This window comes from Gigantopelta aegis, chromosome 7 (genome assembly GCF_016097555.1).
Source record: "Gigantopelta aegis isolate Gae_Host chromosome 7, Gae_host_genome, whole genome shotgun sequence".
Taxonomy (NCBI): domain Eukaryota; kingdom Metazoa; phylum Mollusca; class Gastropoda; order Neomphalida; family Peltospiridae; genus Gigantopelta; species Gigantopelta aegis.
Window position 1 is genome coordinate 29874311 of NC_054705.1, and position 20175 is coordinate 29894485.

Here is a 20175-nt window from a genome sequence, read left to right on the forward strand (position 1 = left end):
GAGCCCTCAAAAGTACCCGGTCTCCGGCGGCAAATCGCCGCCTGAAACAGCTTTTGCCGCCGCCTACGTTTCGTTGATGGTAAAAAAAAAAGTGCTTTCTCTTCTTTAATAAAGTCTCCTACAAAAGGGATCCAAACAAGGTGCATCTCAGAGGTTCGATTTTTCAAATGTTTCTTGGGGAGGGCCCCCAGACCCCCCGCTTTGCCCCCTGCTCTCATCACTGTTGTAGCCTGCTACTTCTTAAACTATTGAGGGCGCTGCATTTAATGTGCTTATTTTTGTTGGGTGTTACTTAATTAAACATTTCTCCCTTTTTTATATGGGGCGAAACGTAGCCCAGTCACCCCAGTGGTAAAGTGCTCGCTTGATGTGCGGTCAGTTTGGGATCGATCCCCGTCGGTGAGCCCATTGGGCTATTTCTCGCTCCAGCCAGTGCACCCCAATTGGTACATCAAAGGCTGTGGTATGTGCTTTCCTGTCTATGGGATGGTGCATATTATAAAAGATCCCTTGCTGCTAATCAAAAAGAGTAGCCCATGAAGTGGTGACAGCGGGTTTCCTCTCAATATCTGTGTGGTCCTTAACCATACATGTATGTCCGACGCCATATAACCGTAAATAAACCATTTCCTTTCTTTCTTCCCATTGTTATAGTGCAGGGCGCACATTAAGTCAATAAGTACTTTTCTTAACCACACCTGTTTTTAAAAAAAACTTAATTTCTAAAGAGATGAGGAGGGTCCTTCATTATCATCAATTCAGTGTTCTTAAATCCATCTGTTTACATACTTGAAATTAGCATAATCAACATCCAATTTGTTAACATCTACATATGTAAGGTTTTTCTTAAGTATTTTCGTCATCAACAGATTTTAGATTTAAGAAATGAATTTGGCTTAAAAATATTCATTAAATGCACCATCCCACAGACAAGGACAACACATACACATGTACCATGGCCTTTGATATACCAGTCGTGGTTTACTGGCTGGGACAAGAAATAGCCCAATGGACCTTAATTGACGGTTGACTAGTGGACAAGAAGAACTTTGTTTTGTTTAACAACACCACTAGAGCACATTCATTTATTAATCATCGGCTATTGAATGTCAAACATTTGGTAATTCTGACACGTAGTCATCAAGAGGTAACCAGCAACATTTTGCCCAAAGACCGAAAAGTACATGTACGTGCACACCAATCACTGACTGAGCTAAATCCCGCCCCAATAATTAATTATGAACTGACCAATTTAATTAAAATTAGCTCCACTATTACATGTGGGTCTAAAGACAGCCAGTTGGAGCTCATGTCCACCAATCAAAACCTTACTTGCAGAATCCTGCCAGTGATTTGAAACTAACAACACTGCGTAGTCCCCAATGTCCAGGTAACATTTCGTCTGTAAATAATAATTTAAATATTGACCAATCACACTTTGCCTTTTATAACGTTATTTGGGAGCATACAAATTCTAAAAATATCGGGCGAGTCTATTTTAGTGGCCGCAGTACAGCGAACCATACCAATACGTACGGGGTGGGTTATCAGTCTTCAATTTTACATTAAAAATTATTTATTTATTTATAAAATTAAAAAAAACTAAATCAGTCTTCAGTTTTACATTACAAATTATTTATTTTATAAAATAAAACATGTTTTAAGGCATTCGTAATTCACACGAAACCGTATACCCTCAGGATAATTCGGAATGTTTTCAAATTATTTTTAAATCACTGGCATGATTCTGCAAGTAAGGTTTTGATTGGTGGACATGAGCTCCAACTGGCTGTCTTTAGATCCACATGTAATAGTGGAGATAATTTTAATTAGATTGTGCACTGACTCTTTATATTTTTATCAAATACTGATTAAAGTTCTACATTGTAGACAAGGTTGTTATTAAAATAACACAAGCACTTAGCATATTCTATTTATATCCAATACACCTCTAAAATAACATTTTACCGGTAATTCTGTATTTGGTAAATTACAGTTCTAAAGTCACCTCTCGACAGGAGCAGGACGTAGCCCAAGTGATGACTATGTGTCAAAATTACTGTAGCTGTTGCACGATTTGTCCATGATCGATCACCGTCTGTGCATGGGGCCCGTTGATCTATTTCTTGTTTAAGCCAGTGCACCAAAAACACTCACAGTGTAAACAGTCTCACACAAAAGTATAGTAATTTATTTATTACATCGTACATCAATGAAAAAAATAGCACATAATGACTTCCAAAATAACTAAACATGACATGAAAATGCACCAGTAGATTAAAGACCGGGACAAAATGACATCACTTTCATTTAGCTATTTATCAATGAAGCTTTGCATTCCTGAGCAACATATCTATCGATGAAGTTTACACAAACAATAAATATTATAAACATATTCAAGGCTAAACAAAATTATTAAAATATATATTTTGTTAAATTGTGCTGCTAACATTCATTATAAAAATTGACAGCAAGTATTTTTCCGATATAAAAATATGAATTGAAAGAGCGATGGGAACACTTTTTTGCATAGAGATTTATACAGAGTTGTACTGTGTGACATGTCGATTGCCTGATCAGATGTCGTGACCTCTCAAAAGACGTATTCCACAAAGTGAAGAGATGATAAATATCACAGGGTTAGCTCTGGCACTCGTCAAATTTGCCAGTCGCTAATTTCAAAAACAATTGGCGAATTTTATTTTAATTTGGTGAAAATAATTTCATGTTATAATTGATATTTTGTCACAAAATAACTGGGTTTCTGACATTTTTAAAGTTTAGTAAATAATTTGGCGAAATTGTCTGCTGATTCAGAGCTAGCCTTGTATCACATGTATATCTCTTCCACCGCGGTGTGATAAATGGTGATATTATTTTTGTTTTCCAGGTTGCAGTATGAAGTATTACCTTGGTGACGTACAGGTGTGTCAGTGTCTCGTTCTCTTTATGTTCGTGTCACACCTGTCTCTCACTGACGGTCGTCACAAACGTGTTATTGTCGTCGGAGGCGGAATTGCCGGTTTAGCTGCAGCGAGAAAAATAAGTAACTGTAAAACGTGTGACATTCACGTCACTGTGTTTGAAGCCAGACGCGATCGCTATGGTGGAAGAATATGGACGGACAAGAAACACATGCCCCATGCAAGAGGTATATATCTTAAAGAGACAGACCCTAGTTTTTAAAGACTAAGTTATATTTTTCACTATTAGAGCCATTTATGATCACTGAAATCAAGCATTACTTATATTTTATTGTTTAAATTATCCATTTCCGTACAACCGAAGTGTTTCTGGTCATCCTGGTGTTTCTAACACCACAAAATACATTTTTAATATTTCTAAAAAAAACCCTGCACATGCATCTGAGAAGTAACAGTTATGGAGTCGCGTTTTAGTCTATGTTTAAGGATATTTCAATGTTACAGACTCTTGTTTCACCCTGTTGTATCCAAATTTGTTGTGTCTATTTTTACGGGTTTAAACTAGGGCCTAGTTGAAAAATATTTTATAGTGTTTAAAAACGGGGATCTGTCCCCTTTAAATATTCTGCTTGTTGTAGCCATATTTTGGTATTTAATTTAATTACGGCGGGTAATCAAAGGCCATCATGGCATGGTATGTGCTATCCTGTCTGTGGGGTTGTGCATATACAAGTTTCCTTACTAATGTAAAAATGTAGTCGGGGGAAACATTCTGTTTTCAAAATCTTGATTAGCAATATTTCTAGTCAATTGAAAGTTGATTAGCAACTACTATTTAATGTTTTAAAATTGTGTAGCGATCTCTGGAACTTGCGTAGCGAATCAGGACGTTATAATGAAACAAATTTCCCTGGTAGTGATTTTCCTCTCTGAGAGGGTGGGACATAGCCCAGTGGTAAAGCACCCGCTTGATGCACAGTCAGTCTGGGATCGATCCCCGTCGGTGGACCCATTGGGCTATTTCTCATTCCAGCCAATGCATCACGACTGGTATATCAAAGGCCGTGGTATGTACTATCCTGTCTGTGGGATGGTGTACATATAAAAGATCTGTTGCTGCTAATCGAAAAGAGTAGCCCATGAAGTGGTGACAGTGGGTTACTTCTCTCAATATCTGTGTGGTCCTTAACCATATGTCTGATGCCATATAACCGTAAATAAAATGTATTGAGTGCGTTGTTAAATAAAACATTTCCTTATCTTTCCTCACTGAGACTACACGTCAAAAGTTTTAAATTACCAAACGTTTGACATCCGATAGTCAATGATTAATAAAACAGTGTGCTCTAGTGTTGTCGTTAAACCAAACAAACTTTTAAGTTGAACACTTGCAGGTATTGAGGCAGAGCTGGGAGGTTCGACAATCAACATGCAGGTGAAAAATAATCCGCTGAGTAACTTGACGCGAGACTTCGAGCTGGAGACTAGCAAATTTGGGGAATCCATCTTTGTGATGCCTGATGGGAAGACGTACAGAGGAAAAGACTTGGCCGATGTTTATGTGAAAGCCATCGATGTATGTTTCTTTTGTTGTCTTTACTTACACATGTTTACCAGACTTAACCTAGTATTGCAGGGTTCGAACTTAACGATATAAATTGCTGTCGGTAAAGCTCATCAACAATGGCAAAATATATACACCTGGTGTACATTGTCTGCAAATATTTAACAGTTGCACTTTTGAATTATGTCTACATAGAGCAAAATAGCCTTTCAGTCATGTTGATTTGTCACTTTTTAAAAAAAATTGCCATAGGCAGGCTCACAATAGCCGTCGGTGGGACGTTTCACCCATGGCAATTCTTTTAAAAATTGCCGTGGGAGACAAGTTCTTAAGTTCGAGCACTGTATTGACGTGTATCCAGGATTTCTTTAACTGGGGGTTGTAGGGGCGTCTATATGCAACTACTAAAATGGAAGTTCAATACAGACTTAGTGGTGAATGCCCTTTAAAATAAGTCGGGGGGGGGGGGGGGGGGGGGGGGGGGAGAATGTTCATGTCGTGCATCTCCCCCTGCCCCACCACCATGTTCAACAAATGTTTTGAGAAAGCCACTAGCCCTGACAGCAGCTTTGTCTAGTGCACTATCGTGTGTCTGTAGGTGTAAATTAGGAAAGGAAATGTTTTATTAAATGACGCACTCAACACATTTTATTTACGGTTATATGGCATCATGCATATGGTTAAGGACCACACAGGTATTGAGAGAGGAAACCCGCTTTCACCACTTCATGGGCTACTCTTTCCAATTAGCAGCAAGGGATCTTTTATATGCACCATCCCACAGACAGGATTAGAGTAATATAGTTGATAATTTCCACTGGCCCAAATCAAACATTCACTAGCCGGTACTGACTGGCTTCTCAAACAAGGAGAGTATTTAAGTATTAAGAAAGATTAATATTTACAATCCTATCCTGAGTTCTCTGCTGTTAAGAGAGCTAGACGGGCATTTGGATTTTTATTATCACACTACAAAGAGAATTATTTCCAATGGTGTTTTGTGGGATTGTAATAGCTGTTAGAGACCTAGATGACCATTGGCACAGTTATAATCAATCTCTACCAGGAGAAACAACTTTACAATGAAAACGTGGAATTTCTGCTCCAATACAACAATTCTATGTTTGATGTTAAATACCTTTTGAGCAAAAATTATTGCCAGCTCAGTGATTGGCAGAAATTCAAGTTCTGTTGTAGTGTTGTAGTTTTGTTAAAGCTTAAGATTGTAGATTAGGCTGTACTCTTAACTGTGTTGTAAATATTACACATTGTCACCAGTGTCGTACTCTAGCTGTGTTGTAAATGTTTCAGATTGTCACCAGTGCTGTACTCTAGCTGTGTTGTAAATGTTTCTGATTGTCACCAGTGCCGTACTCTAGCTGTGTTGTAAATGTTTCAGATTGTCGCCAGTGCCGTACTCTAGCTGTGTTGTAAATGTTTCAGATTGTCACCAGTGCTGTACTGTTGTAGATGTTTCAGATTGTAGCCAGTGCTGTACTCTAGCTGTGTTGTAGATGTTTCAGATTGTCGCCAGTGCTGTACTCTAGCTGTGTTGTAGATGTTTCAGATTGTCGCCAGTGCTGTACTCTAGCTGTGTTATAAATGTTTCAGATTGTAGCCAGTGCCGTACTCTAACTGTGTTGTGAATGTTTCAGATTGTAGCCAGTGCCGTACTCTAACTGTGTTGTGAATGTTTCAGATTGTTGCCAGTGCCGTACTCTAACTGTGTAGTGAATGTTTCAGATTGTCGCCAGTGCCGTACTCTAACTGTGTTGTGAATGTTTCAGATTGTCGCCAGTGCCGTACTCTAACTGTGTTGTGAATGTTTCAGATTGTAGCCAGTGCCGTACTCTAGCTGTGTTGTAGATGTTTCAGATTGTCGCCAGTGCTGTACTCTAGCTGTGTTGTAAATGTTTCAGATTGTAGCCAGTGCCGTACTCTGTGTTGTGAATGTTTCAGATTGTAGCCAGTGCCGTACTCTAACTGTGTTGTGAATGTTTCAGATTGTTGCCAGTGCCGTACTCTAACTGTGTAGTGAATGTTTCAGATTGTCACCAGTGCTGTACTGTTGTAGATGTTTCAGATTGTAGCCAGTGCCGTACTCTAGCTGTGTTGTAAATGTTTCAGATTGTCACCAGTGCCGTACTCTAGCTGTGTTGTAAATGTTTCAGATTGTCGCCAGTGCCGTACTTTAGCTGTGTTGTAAATGTTTCAGATTGTCGCCAGTGCCGTACTCTAGCTGTGTTGTAAATGTTTCAGATAGTCGCCAGTGCCGTACTCTAGCTGTGTTGTAAATGTTTCAGATTGTCGCCAGTGCCGTACTCTAGCTGTGTTGTAAATGTTTCAGATAGTCGCCAGTGCCGTACTCTAGCTGTGTTGTAAATGTTTCAGATAGTCGCCAGTGCCGTACTCTAGCTGTGTTGTAAATGTTTCAGATTGTCGCCAGTGCCGTACTCTAGCTGTGTTGTAAATGTTTCAGATAGTCGCCAGTGCCGTACTCTAGCTGTGTTGTAAATGTTTCAGATAGTCACCAGTGCTGTACCCTAGCTGTGTTGTAAATGTTTCAGATTGTCGCCAGTGCCGTACTCTAGCTGTGTTGTAAATGTTTCAGATTCTCGCCAGTGCCGTACTCTAGCTGTGTTGTAAATGTTTCAGATTCTCGCCAGTGCTGTACTCTAGCTGTGTTGTAGATGTTTCAGATTCTCGCCAGTGCTGTGCTCTAGCTGTGTTGTAGATGTTTCAGATTGTCACCAGTGCTGTACTCTAGCTGTGTTGTAAATGTTTCAGATTGTTGCCAGTGCCGTACACTAGCAGTGTTGTAAATATTTCAAATTGTCGCCAGTGCCGTACTCTATCTGTGTTGTAAATGTTTCAGATTGTCAACAGTGCCGTACTCTAACTGTGTTGTAAATGTTTCAGATTGTCAACAGTGCTGTACTCTATCTGTGTTGTAAATGTTTCAGATTGTCAACAGTTCTGTACTCTAACTGTGTTGTAAATATTTCAGATTGTCGCCAGTGCCGTACTCTATCTGTGTTGTAAATGTTTCAGATTGTCAACAGTGCTGTACTCTAACTGTGTTGTAAATATTTCAGATTGTCGCCAGTGCCGTACTCTATCTGTGTTGTAAATGTTTCAGATTGTCAACAGTGCTGTACTCTAACTGTTGTTGTAAATGTTTCAGATTGTCGCCAGTGCCGTACACAGAGTGAGGTCGAACCAGAAGGACGTGTCTATGCGTGAGGCCATCACGAGGTGGGTGGAGGAGGAGGAGGGCGAGCTGGACATGGATGGTCCAGTTGGACTCTTCCTGCGGACTCTACCGTCATTCAGCGTGGGGTCGTACTCAGCACTTCTGTACAGACCAAGTGACCTTGACTTTGGCTATGAACAGGTGGTGCTTGACGGAATGTCCGAAGTACTCGACAGGTGAATTGTCATGCTGGGGGAACTCACTGCACTCACTTGATGCATGGTTGAGGGCGAGATTTACCTCAGTCCATTGAGGTGCTTGCGTTGCAGGATCGAACTACCTCAGTGAATCCATTTAACTGATTGGGGTTTTTCTCGTGAGACCGAAATATTTTGGCAGATTTTGTGTATTTTAAGTTAACCTTTTGACAGAATTAATTACTCTTACCATTACTGTATGCCTTTCTTAACCCTAACCCTAAACTTAAACCATTTTTTCTGGGGATCTTTTATATGCACCATTCCATAGACATGATAGCACATACCACAGCCTTTGATGTACCAGTCATGGTGCACTGGCTGGAACGAGAAATAGCCCAATGAGCCCACTGACGGGGATCGAACCTAGACCAACCGTGCATCAAGCAAACGCTTTACCACTGGGCTACGTACTGCCCTAGGGAAGAAATTGAATACATAAATTTAACTGATTTTGTATGAATGGATGTATTGTGGCTGGCAGTAAATAACCCAAAAGGTGTACACAGTGCTCGGTTATAGAGTCCTCTTCTGTTCCAACCGGACGGAATTACATGTATGGGTTTCATCTCCGTCCGTCTGTCTTATCTGTCCATTCCTCTGTCCCACATATAGTTTTCCTGATATTTTTTCCATAATGCCTCAAGATATTGATTTGAAGTTTTGTGTATAGCTGTATCCAGTACTGTTACAGGTCAAGCTTGACTTTCATGGCGATTTACCCATTTTTGATAGAGTTATGGGCCATGAACTTAAGAGATATGAAAATGTGTTTTCCTAATTTTGTTTTTGCAATGCCTCAAGATTAAGAGCTGAAAGTTTGTGCATAGCTTTTTCATGTTCTGTTACAATTCATGACGATTTACCCATTTTTGCCAAAGTTATGACCATTGAACGTAAAAGATACGAAAATTTGTAGGGGACATATGCTTAAATTAGCAGTACTCTCAAAATGCTTGTTGTGTTTATTATAGCAAATTCACACATGCAATAAAAATTGGGTGCATTTAATGTGTAATAGCGACCATTTTTTTCTCAAGAGAGAGATCCAGAAGGCCATAATCTTTTCTTTTCTGGGCATATTTCTTTTGGCCTGCTATTTTAGAAAAATGCCATATTTTACTTCATATTTCGAGCCTTGAATAGTTTCCTCTGTGCCGTTATTAAAATTAATCAACATTCTAGTTTGTTTTCAGATTGGTAAGTGGCTCTGGCCCTGAATCGCCGCTAGAAATTGAGTTGAGAATGACGGTGCGACAGATTGAACTGAAGCCGGCTAGCAGGATTGTACTGGTTCGCACCAAAGACCGAGAGCAGTTTGAGGCCGATGCCGTCATAGTGGCAGTTCCTTTGTCCGTCATACGGAAAGAAAAACTTGTCTTTGAACCAGCCTTGTCTAAAGACTACAGATACGCACTTGATCAAGTCGGTGAGTCCAGTTTGAACCTTAGTCTTAATAATAACAGGAGTCTCGCTACATGTTATAATCAATGGCGGGCCCACCATCTCTTAATAATAACAGGAGTCTCGCTACATGTCATAATCAATGGCAGGCCCGCCATCTCTTAATAATAACAGGAGTCTCGCTACATGTCATAATCAATGGCAGGCCCGCCATCTCTTAATAATAACAGGAGTCTCGCTACATGTCATAATCAATGGCAGGCCCGCCATCTCTTAATAATAACAGGAGTCTCGCTACATGTTATAATCAATGGCGGGCCCGCCATCTCTTAATAATAACAGGAGTCTCGCTACATGTCATAAGCAATGGCGGGCCCGCCATCTCTTAACCTTTAGACTACTGGATTAATTTTTAACAAAAACCACATTGAGTGGGTACAAGTTTATAATTTTTATTCCCATATATTCACTTGAATGTTTTATAAAAACATGAAATAAAGTTCATATATTAATCGGTAAGTATTATTTGTGTCTTTTTTTGTAATTTTTATTATTTTAAATCGGCTAATGGTGATTAAAATTAGGCATAAAATTGAAAAAGTTGTGTTTACTTACGGGCATTTGTGGCCAGCTGTCCAGTATTTATGTCCATTATTCCCGATAACAGTGGTTTTCTGACCAGAATTTTTTTTTAAACCCGAACTAAGATTCATTTTCGTTGTTGGTAAAACGATCAAATTTATTATCAAATTAGCTGTCACAATCAGCTATCGATCCCTGAAAATGACCGCGATGTGCCACCATTGTTGTCAAGTGAAAATACTTGCCGAAAACCACTTTTTGAACTCAAAATTTCAAGGTATTTTCAGTTGAAAAAATCAAAACAAAAGCCACCATTTTGAAAAAAAATCTTTTTTTGTTTAATTATATTTCCGTTTCCGGTGAGTGTGCAAAACGGCGGGAAATATGAATTGTGGAATGCACTGTATACAGTGTACAGTATATCGACTGACGTGACGTCGGGCGAGATATCTCGCCTGCAGTAGTCAGAAGGTTAATGATAACAGGAGTCTCGCTACATGTTATAATCAATGGCAGGCCCGCCATCTCTTAAGACATGGGACGGGACATAGCCTAGTGGCAAAGCGTGCAGTCGGTTTGGGATCAATCCCCATCGGTGGGCCCACTGAGCTATTTCCAGCCAGTGCACCACGACTGGTATATCAAAGGCCGTGGTATGTACTAACCCTGTCTGTGGGATGGTGCATATAAAAGATCCCTTGCTGCTAATCAAAAAGAGTAGCTCATGAAGTGGCGACAGCGGGTTTCCTCTCTCAATATCTGTGTGATCCTTAATGATATGTCTGATGCCATATAACTGTAAATAAAATGTGTTGAGTGCATGGTTAAATAAAACATTTCTTTCTCTTAAGACTAATTTCCAATATGCCCACTATCCATTGGCAGCGATAGTAATATCCGCCATCCGTTTATTTAGGCCGCCATCCAGAATCACAAGTCTTGCCATCGTCTTGAACTAACAGAGTAATCAGGTTCATCGTCGTTTACAAGACATTTTCGAAGTACTTGTACCCTGCAAAGCTTAGGTACCATCCCTTTTTATAAGTAGAACCAGCTGTACCGATTCCCTCCATCCCTTTCCTGAATACTGGAGAGACCACTGAATAAACAGAGGATACACCCTGAGTGTCTTGTGATATCATAATTTATCAGCATGAGTTGATAAAAGTATGAAATCAACGAGTGCTGATAAATTATATTACAAGACACGAGTGGGGGATTCTGTTTATCATCCATTATCATTCTTTCCATTTGCGACAAGTGTAAACAATATCAGTAATGTCGCTATATTTGGTTCGTTAACTAGCAAAACGACAGCGGTGTGACATCACTAATGATCAGTTTAGCACTGAAACATACACAGTGACGTAACAAAATATTGTCTTGTGATTAAAATTTGACCAATCAAGATTATAAGAAGCGAGATCTCTTGCGGAGAATATCGCAGGAGATATCGCAAATTATAGTGCCAGCGATATCTCCTACAAACGCCTTTAATGGATGATAATAGTGTACATCATAAATTTTTTGAGATTTAAATTTTTACGAAAATCCAAATAAGTGACATATTAGTGACATAAAACTTTAGCATGGTCAGCATATCAGACACTTAAAAAAAAAAAAACCCAGCTGAAATAACATTTTTGTTAATTTCTAACGGTAATGCAGCTTACAAACATGTTATATTTAATTTAAAAATTGCAGTAATATGTGCATGCTAACTATTTTTATACTTTTGGTTTAACCTTTGTTATGTGTTCAGTTAATAACCGATAATAAATGTTTTTTAAAGTCTGTTGTATGCTTCTTTAAATTTATCATCATGAAATATTAACCTCTTGTGTGGCCTTGCTAACATTTTATGACTTAAAGTATGTATGGTTTCCTTGCAGAATCAGGTTTTTTCTCCAATACTAAAACCATTTACTATGTTACACACATATCAGTCACTGGCTAAGGCCCACTTTGCATGTACATGATTTCACAAGAATATTTCTGTTCATGCAAATGTTCATAAACAAGACTAGCTCAAAAATTGCACAAATCAACAGTTATTTTGTACAAAAAAATTAATTACTACACGAACTTTTTCCGCCAGTTTAAAATAAAATTCGCCAACTGCTTTCAAAATTCGCAGTTGGTGAATTTGACGAGTGCCAGAGCTAGCCCTGTTTATAAAAGGGTTTTTACCAGTTCCCACATTAATTGTTTTTGCCAACAAAAGCAAACGTATATGTAGCTTGTAATAGTTGAAGAGAAATCTTATTCAGATAATGGAGGATGGGATGGCAACATGTCATAGAAAATACCACAGAAGTAAACAAATTTGGCCTGGTTTTTTTTCCACTTTTCTGAGACATGAAACGAAATTTATAGAACTGTTTTAAAGGGACAGACCCTAGTTTCAACCCGTGAAAATTAACACTAAGTTAGTTAATCTACAAACCTGTAACACATTTGGATAAAGTTACAACTGAGTGAAACATGAGTCTGTGACTTTGAAATGGTTAAATACCCTCTAAAAATGGACTAAACTCGACTCAATAACTTTTTCTTCTCAGACGCACGTGCGTTTTAAAAAATATGACAAATTTAATTTGTTATATTAAAACCACCAGGATGACCAAAAACACTTCAAATGTACGGCAACTGATAATCTAAACCATAAAATCTAAGTAAAGTATGATTTCAGTTATCAAACACGGCTATAATAGTCAAACATATACCGTAGTGTTTAAAAACTAGGGTATGTCCCTTTAATATGATTAAGTTTAAAATGTGCACACTAGCAAACTTATGGGAAAATGTGCATGTTGTTAGTGAAACGTTTTGGTACTCAAGCAGAAACAGGTACAATGAAACGTATGATGTTAGTGATGTCATTAAGAGTCGAAATAGCAGGTGAAAATGAAATTATAGGCGGCTGTTACCATGTGACCTAAACACGTTGATACCAAAACCTAACAATGACAACTTCATTGGTTATTTAATCATTGACTGTTTGATGTCAAACATTTGGTATTTCTGGCTCGTAGTCATCAGAGGAAACCCGCTACATTTTTGTTTAATGCAGCAAGGGATCTTTTATATGCGCTTTCTCACAGACAGGAAAGCACATACCACAGCATTTGACCAGTTGTGGTTCACTGGTTGGAATGAGAAAAAACCCTGTCAGTTGAATGGATCCATCAAGGTGATTCAATCCTGTGTCTTGTTGATGAATATATCAATGTGCTCTGGTGATGTCGATAAACAAAACTTTTAGCTTTAACTTTTGAATTTTGAATTTCAAATTGTGTATGTTTCCTGACAGTTGTAGCTTTTTTTCTCTCTTTTTTTTTTTTTTTTTGGTCTTCCAGGAATAAGTAGTGGCAACAAGCTGATTGTAGAATTTGATGAGGTGTTCTGGCCGGAGGATGTTGGGGTGTTTGTGTTGGCGCCAGCGACGGAGGCAGACGAAGGTTTTCTACAGGTCTGGCTCAACTCACACAAGCTGGGTGGTACTAAAAGTCTAACCGGAATGATGTTCGGACCAGCAGCTGACCGCTTCGAGAACATGACAGATGAAGAGGTGGAGACAAAAGGTTGCCATAAAAATTTAAGCCAATTAAGTCAAGACTACATTAACTAGCAATGACCGGGTGGTCATCCCCTTTCAGGGAGGGTCATAGCCCAGTGGTAAAGCCTCCGCTTGATGCGTGGTCGGTCTAGGATCGATCCCCATTGGTGGACCCATTGGGCTATTTCTCGTTCCAGCCAGTGCACCATGACTGGCATATCAAAGGCCGTGGTATGTGCTATCCTGTCTGTGGGATGGTTCAAATAAAAGATCCTTTGCTACCAATTGGAAAAATGTAGCAGTTTTCTTCTAAGACTATAGGTTAAAATTATCAAATGGTTGACATCCAATAGCTGATGATTAATAAATCAATGTGCTCTAGTGGTGTCGTTAAGCAAAACAAACTACTTTCATCAACTTTAAGGGGTAAAGTTGTTGGGCTGTAGGTGGGTTTAAGAGGAATCGTTTAACCCCTGGGCTGGTCATTTTAAAACAAAATCATGTGTAACCCATTTATTAAAGTTGATACTTTTCGTGGATCACACCACAGAAAATTAAGCTGTAGTCAAGATGGTTTGTTTTATTTAAGTGCCACTTTTGCTCACAATTATGATACTGCTTTGCAAATTTTACTTGTCTGCTAAACATTTGACTTGTCTGCTTGTAAATGTTCACTTGTTGGGGCATGGACAAGTTCTGAATTCGAATGCTGAATGTTGTCTTTCTGGTTCTTTTTATGCATGTGGTTGCTAGTTTTGCTCCGGGTTATCTGGTGCATGGCAGACCTCAGATAATTTAAAATTTGCATAAATCATTTATAGGTAACACCATAACAAAGGCTGTGGTATGTACTATCCTGTCTGTGGGATGGTGCATATAAAAGATGCTGCTAATTGAAAAGAGTAGCCCATGAAGTGGCAACAGCAGGTTTCCTCTCTCTATATCTGTGTGGTCCTTAAATAAAAATGTGTTGAGTGCGTCGTTAAATAAAACATTTGCTACCTTCCATCTCTTTTTTTGTGAAACCCTTCGTGACTGTGTAAATTATGTCCTACATTTGAAATGAGCGGACAAAAACTGGTTTACTGATGCGTCAAGTGTAGTGCAAACAAAACAATTGTTCTAGCAATGTTTACGAGACCTGTATGGTCGCTTTTATTCATGGACATTTCGTACACAATATTATTTTTACCATAAATGTTTCATGCCTTGGTCATATTATATAATTAACATTAATTTTGGTTACTTTTGTCTCTATGAATGATACATAGAGATTATTTTACAAGCTTGTGTGTCATACTGATTTTACGAAACGAGTGACAGGATTATTGTATTACCCGAGCAATAGTGAAGGTAATACATGAATCCTGACACGAGTTTCGTAAAATAAGTACGATACACACACCAGTGTAATCAGTTCTTTATTATCCATATATCCAAAATATTATTTTCGTGAATAGCAAGCTTAGACCATGTCAAAACGTTTCAAACGTAACTAAAAAGAAATGACGAAACAACGTCGTTTACCGAAATGATGTCGTTTTGATAAATGTTTACACTGGGGAAGCCGCATTGAGTTATGACGTCGCTTCACAAATTATGTCATTCGTTGTGCACGTGAAATCATCGTGACACAACGTTGGTCATCCTGGTTATATTTCCCAGAATATCTTGAACTATGGGGATAATAAATAGAGAATAATAAACAAGTTCCCAGTTATTATCAAATTTATATCCCGAGTGAAATAATGTCACGAGGGACATAAATTTGATAATAACTGGTACCGAGTTTGTTATTCTATTTATTACCCCAGCTATTTGGGTTTTTTAAAAGCCTTTATTTTCAATGTAGTCTACAACAGCTACGCGTCCATGTATATAGAAACGACGTTAACTACTTTACTGTTCTGGGTATTGCTTTAACTTTGTATTTTATTCACGATTCACGGATAATTTTCAAAGCCCAAAGTTCTATATATTCTGTAATAATATATCTATAATAAATTGCATTAAACAACCATTTTATTACAAGTTTAACACTGAAACCAGAAAGACATAAACACAAACTCTTTAAACTACGTGACGTCATTGTGTGTGCTTTGCCAAATCGTGATGACGTCATATTTAGTACCGACAAGGTGATTGGTTTGTTGGCGTCAAATCGTCCAATAGTAGTGTACGTTAACCCAATGCATGATAATTTCTCAGTGAGAAATTATGATTTTTATTTTCCCCGTTAAGAGTGTCTGCTGGGGCAATAACTACATACATGTAGTCCAGTGATAAAGTGCTCACCTAGTCTAGGGTCAATGCCTGTAGGTGGGCCCATTGGGCTATTTCTCATTCCAGCCAGTGACAATGACTGGCATATCAAAGGCCGTGGTATGTGCTATCCTATCTGTGGGATGGTTCATATAAAAGATCCTTTAGTACTAATGGAAAAATGTAGCAGGTTTTCTCTCTAAAATACTGTCGAAATTACGAGAAAAATTTACATCCAATAGCCAATGATAAATAAATCCATGAGCTCTAGTGGTGTCGTTAAACAAAAACAACTGACTGAATGGTCATTATTAGTAACTATTGGTTTTATGTTGTTTGTTTATTTGACGGGCAGGATCTAGCTCAGTTGGTAGAGCATGACGTGTTTGGGTTATAGGATCAAATCCCCTTGGAGGACCCATTTGAGGTTTTTTTTTTTTTTGGTCATAACCAGTGTCCCGTGACTGTATGGTATGTACTGCCCTGTAAAACATCTCTTGACGCAATTGGAAGTATGTTGTGGATTTGCTGTGAAGACTGGTGGCGGGATTTAGCTCAGTTGGTTGAGATGCTTGCGTCGCAGAAACGAACCACCTCGGATCCATTCAGCTGATTGGGTTTTTTCTCGTTGCAACCAGTGCACCACAACTAGTCAAAGGCAGTCGTATGTGCTTTCCTGTCTGTGGGAAGTTGCATGTAAGAGATCATTTGCTGCTAATGGAAAAATGTATCGGATTTCCTCTGATGACTACGTGTCAGAATTACCAAATGTTTGCCGATGATTCATTATTAAATGTGCTCTAGTGGTGTCGTAGGGCGGGACGTGGCCCAGTGGTAAAGCACCCGCTCGATGCACGGTCGGTCTGGAATCAACCCCCATTGGGCTATTTCTCGTTCCAGTCAGTGCACCACGACTGGTACATGTATATTAAAGGCCATGGTATGTGTTATCCTGTCTGTGGGATGGTGCATATAAAAGATCCCTTGCTGCTAATCGAAAAACAGTAGCCCATGAAGTGGCGATAGCGGGTTTCCTCTCTCAATATCTGTGTGGTCCGACGCCATAAATAACCATAAATAAAATGTGTTGAGTGTGTCATTAAATAAAACATTTCCTTCTTCTAGTGGTGTTGTTAAACAAAACAAACTCTTCCTCTGAAGACCACGTGTCAGAATTATTAAATGTCTGACATCCAATAACCAATGCTTAATTAAACTGTGTGTTCTAGTGGTGTCGTTAACTGGAACAAACTTGATTCTTTCAACTCGACAGCAGTTATCCAAGTTGTTTTGTTTCAACTCGACAGCAGTTATCCCAGTTGTTTTGTTTCAACTCGACAGCAGTTATCCCAGTTGTTTTGTTTCAACTCGACAGCAGTTATCCCAGTTGGTTTCTTTCAGCTCGACAGCAGTTATCCAAGTTTTGTTTCAACTCGACAGCAGTTATCCAAGTTGTTTTGTTTCAACTCGACAGCAGTTATCCCAGTTGTTTTGTTTCAGCTCAACAGCAGTTATCCAAGTTGTTTTCTTTCAGCTGGACGACAGTTATCCAAGTTGTTTTGTTTCAGCTCAACAGCAGTTATCCAAGTTGTTTTCTTTCAGCTCAACAGCAGTTATCCAAGTTGTTTTCTTACAGTTCGACAGCAGTTATCCAAGTTGTTTTCTTTCAGCTCAACAGCAGTTATCCAAGTTGTTTTCTTACAGTTCGACAGCAGTTATCCCAGTTGTTTTCTTTCAGCTCGACAGCAGTTATCCAAGTTTTGTTTCAACTCGACAGCAGTTATCCAAGTTGTTTTGTTTCAACTCGACAGCAGTTATCCCAGTTGTTTTGTTTCAACTCGACAGCAGTTATCCCAGTTGTTTTCTTTCAGCTCGACAGCAGTTATCCAAGTTTTGTTTCAACTCGACAGCAGTTATCCAAGTTGTTTTGTTTCAGCTCAACAGCAGTTATCCAAGTTGTTTTCTTTCAGCTGGACGGCAGTTATCCAAGTTGTTTTGTTTCAGCTCAACAGCAGTTATCCAAGTTGTTTTCTTTCAGCTCAACAGCAGTTATCCAAGTTGTTTTCTTACAGTTCGACAGCAGTTATCCAAGTTGTTTTCTTACAGCTCAACAGCAGTTATCCAAGTTGTTTTCTTACAGCTCGACAGCAGTTATCCAAGTTGTTTTCTTACAGCACGACAGCAGTTATCCAAGTTGTTTTCTTACAGCTCGACAGCAGTTATCCAAGTTGTTTTCTTACAGCACGACAGCAGTTATCCAAGTTGTTTTCTTACAGCTCGACAGCAGTTATCCAAGTTGTTTTCTTACAGTTCGACAGCAGTTATCCAAGTTGTTTTCTTACAGCTCAACAGCAGTTATCCAAGTTGTTTTCTTACAGCACGACAGTGGTTATCCCAGTTGTTTTCTTTCAGCTCGACAGCAGTTATCCAAGTTGTTTCCTTTCAGCTCGACAGCAGTTATCCAAGTTGTTTCCTTTCAGCTCGACAGCAGTTATCCAAGTTGTTTTCTTTCAGCTCGACAGCAGTTATCCAAGTTGTTTCCTTTCAGCTCAACAGCAGTTATCCAAGTCGTTTCCTTTCAACTTGACAGCAGTTATCCAAGTTTTTTTCTTTCAGCTCGACAGCAGTTATCCAAGTTGTTTGGTGTGAAGAAAGTTGAAGCCAGAAATGTGACCCAGATTTTGAGATCAGACTGGAGTAAAAATATTTACACTGGAGGCGCAAGTTCATTTCCACAAGTCGGTAAGTTATAAAGAACAATACATGAGTGCCCTTTGGATGCGATTTATCTTCAGAGTTCATTTCCACAAGTCGGTAAGTTATAAAGAACAATACATGAGTGCCCGTTGGATGCGATTTATCTTCAGAGTTCATTTCCACAAGTCGGTAAGTTATAAAGAACAATACATGAGTGCCCGTTGGATGCGATTTATCTTAGAGTTCATTTCCACAAGTCGGTAAGTTATAAAGAACAATACATGAGTGCCCGTTGGATGCGATTTATCTTCAGAGTTGTTTAAAATGTGTCTGACAAGTAAAGGGAGTTGTTTATGTTACGTTTTTTAAGCAATGAGTTGTAAGATAAATGGTATCTAACGGACATGAGTAATATTCTATTTCTTACACTGTCCCAACCAATGCTACATATCTGGTGTATCAAAGTCCATGGTATATGTTGTCCTGTCTGTCGGAAAGTGCTAATAAAAGATGTGCTATCCTGTCTGTGGGATGGTGCATATAAAAGATTCCTTGCTACTAATGAGAAAATGTCGCAGGTTTCCTTTCTATACATGTATGTCAAAATCACCAAATGTCTGACATCCAATTGCCGATGATTAATAAATCAGTGTGCTCTAGTGGTGTCGTTAAACAAAACAACTTTTTAACTTAATGGTAGAATTATTTTTCAACATCAAAATTACATATTTTGAGATTTTCTCAGTTTATTAAATCTTTAAGCACTAGCGGACAAACTTCATCACCAGCCTAATGAAAGAAAAAAAGAAAGAAAGAAATGTTTTATTTAATGACACACTCAACACATTTTATTTATGGTTATATGGCGTCAGACATATGGTTAAGGACCACACAGAGTTTGAGAGGAAACCCGCTGTCACCACTACATGGGCTACTCTTTCCGATTAGCAGCAAGGTATCTTTTATTTGCGCTTCCCACAGGCAGGATAGCACAAACCATGGCCTTTGTTGAACCAGTTATGGATCACTGGTTGGTGCAAGTGGTTTACACCTACCCATTGAGCCTTGCAGAGCACTCACTCAGGGTTTGGAGTCGGTATCTGGATTAAAAATCCCATGCCTCGACTGGGATCCGAACCCAGTACCTACCAGCCTGTAAACCGATGGCCTAACCACGATGCCACCGAGGCCGGTCCAGTCTAATGAATGAACACTGATGATTAATGAACATCTAGCAGGGAACATTATCGCATCACGATTCGCTACACAAGTTTCAGAGATCACTACACAATTTTAAAATATTAAACTAGTTGTTAATCAATTTTCAATCGACCAGAAAATCCCTAATCAAGATTTTGAAAACTAAATATTCCTTGGTTATGAAAATTCACCTTTTATTATTGGTATTTTGTAGGTAACAACCCAACCATCTGGGACACTCTTTCCAAACCGATCTGCCCTCTCGTTTTCTTCGCTGGCGAGCACACAATTCTGGAAGGAATCGGGACAATGCACGGTGCATACCAGTCGGGACTCCGAGCTGCAGAACAGTTTCTGTCCGGCTACTGTGATAAACACAGCAAACACAAGGACAAACACAAGCAGAAACCCGCTCCCAGTGACGGCGATAAACAAACACTGAACAAGAACAAAGCAAACGAAAGAGATAAGAAGAAGGATGAATTATAGATTGGTTGGGACAGTCGAGTTGTAATTAAATAATTTTTTGGAAG

The 20175-nt window shown here is 38.9% G+C and overlaps 1 protein-coding gene across 1 annotated transcript; it reads left to right on the forward strand.

Annotated features, from left to right (window-relative positions):
• Positions 1-20174, forward strand: LOC121377312 (polyamine oxidase 2-like). Its single transcript, XM_041505249.1, has 8 exons — positions 1-153; positions 2891-3151; positions 4319-4500; positions 7673-7917; positions 9135-9367; positions 13284-13508; positions 18362-18487; positions 19857-20174. The coding sequence occupies exons 2-8, from the start codon at positions 2899-2901 to the stop codon at positions 20129-20131; spliced, it is 1539 nt and encodes a 512-aa protein (XP_041361183.1). The 5' UTR covers positions 1-153; positions 2891-2898; the 3' UTR covers positions 20132-20174.
• Position 20175: the final 1 nt, after the last annotated feature.

Excerpts from the sequence above, each read along its gene's own strand:
- LOC121377312 (XM_041505249.1), top strand. The coding sequence starts at position 2,899 with ATGAAGTATTACCTTGGTGACGTACAGGTGTGTCAGTGTCTCGTTCTC. Across the intron at positions 13,509-18,361 it reads TGAAGAGGTGGAGACAAAAG|CTCGACAGCAGTTATCCAAG; the intron begins GTTGCCATAAAA and ends TTTTTCTTTCAG. Across the intron at positions 18,488-19,856 it reads AAGTTCATTTCCACAAGTCG|GTAACAACCCAACCATCTGG; the intron begins GTAAGTTATAAA and ends GGTATTTTGTAG.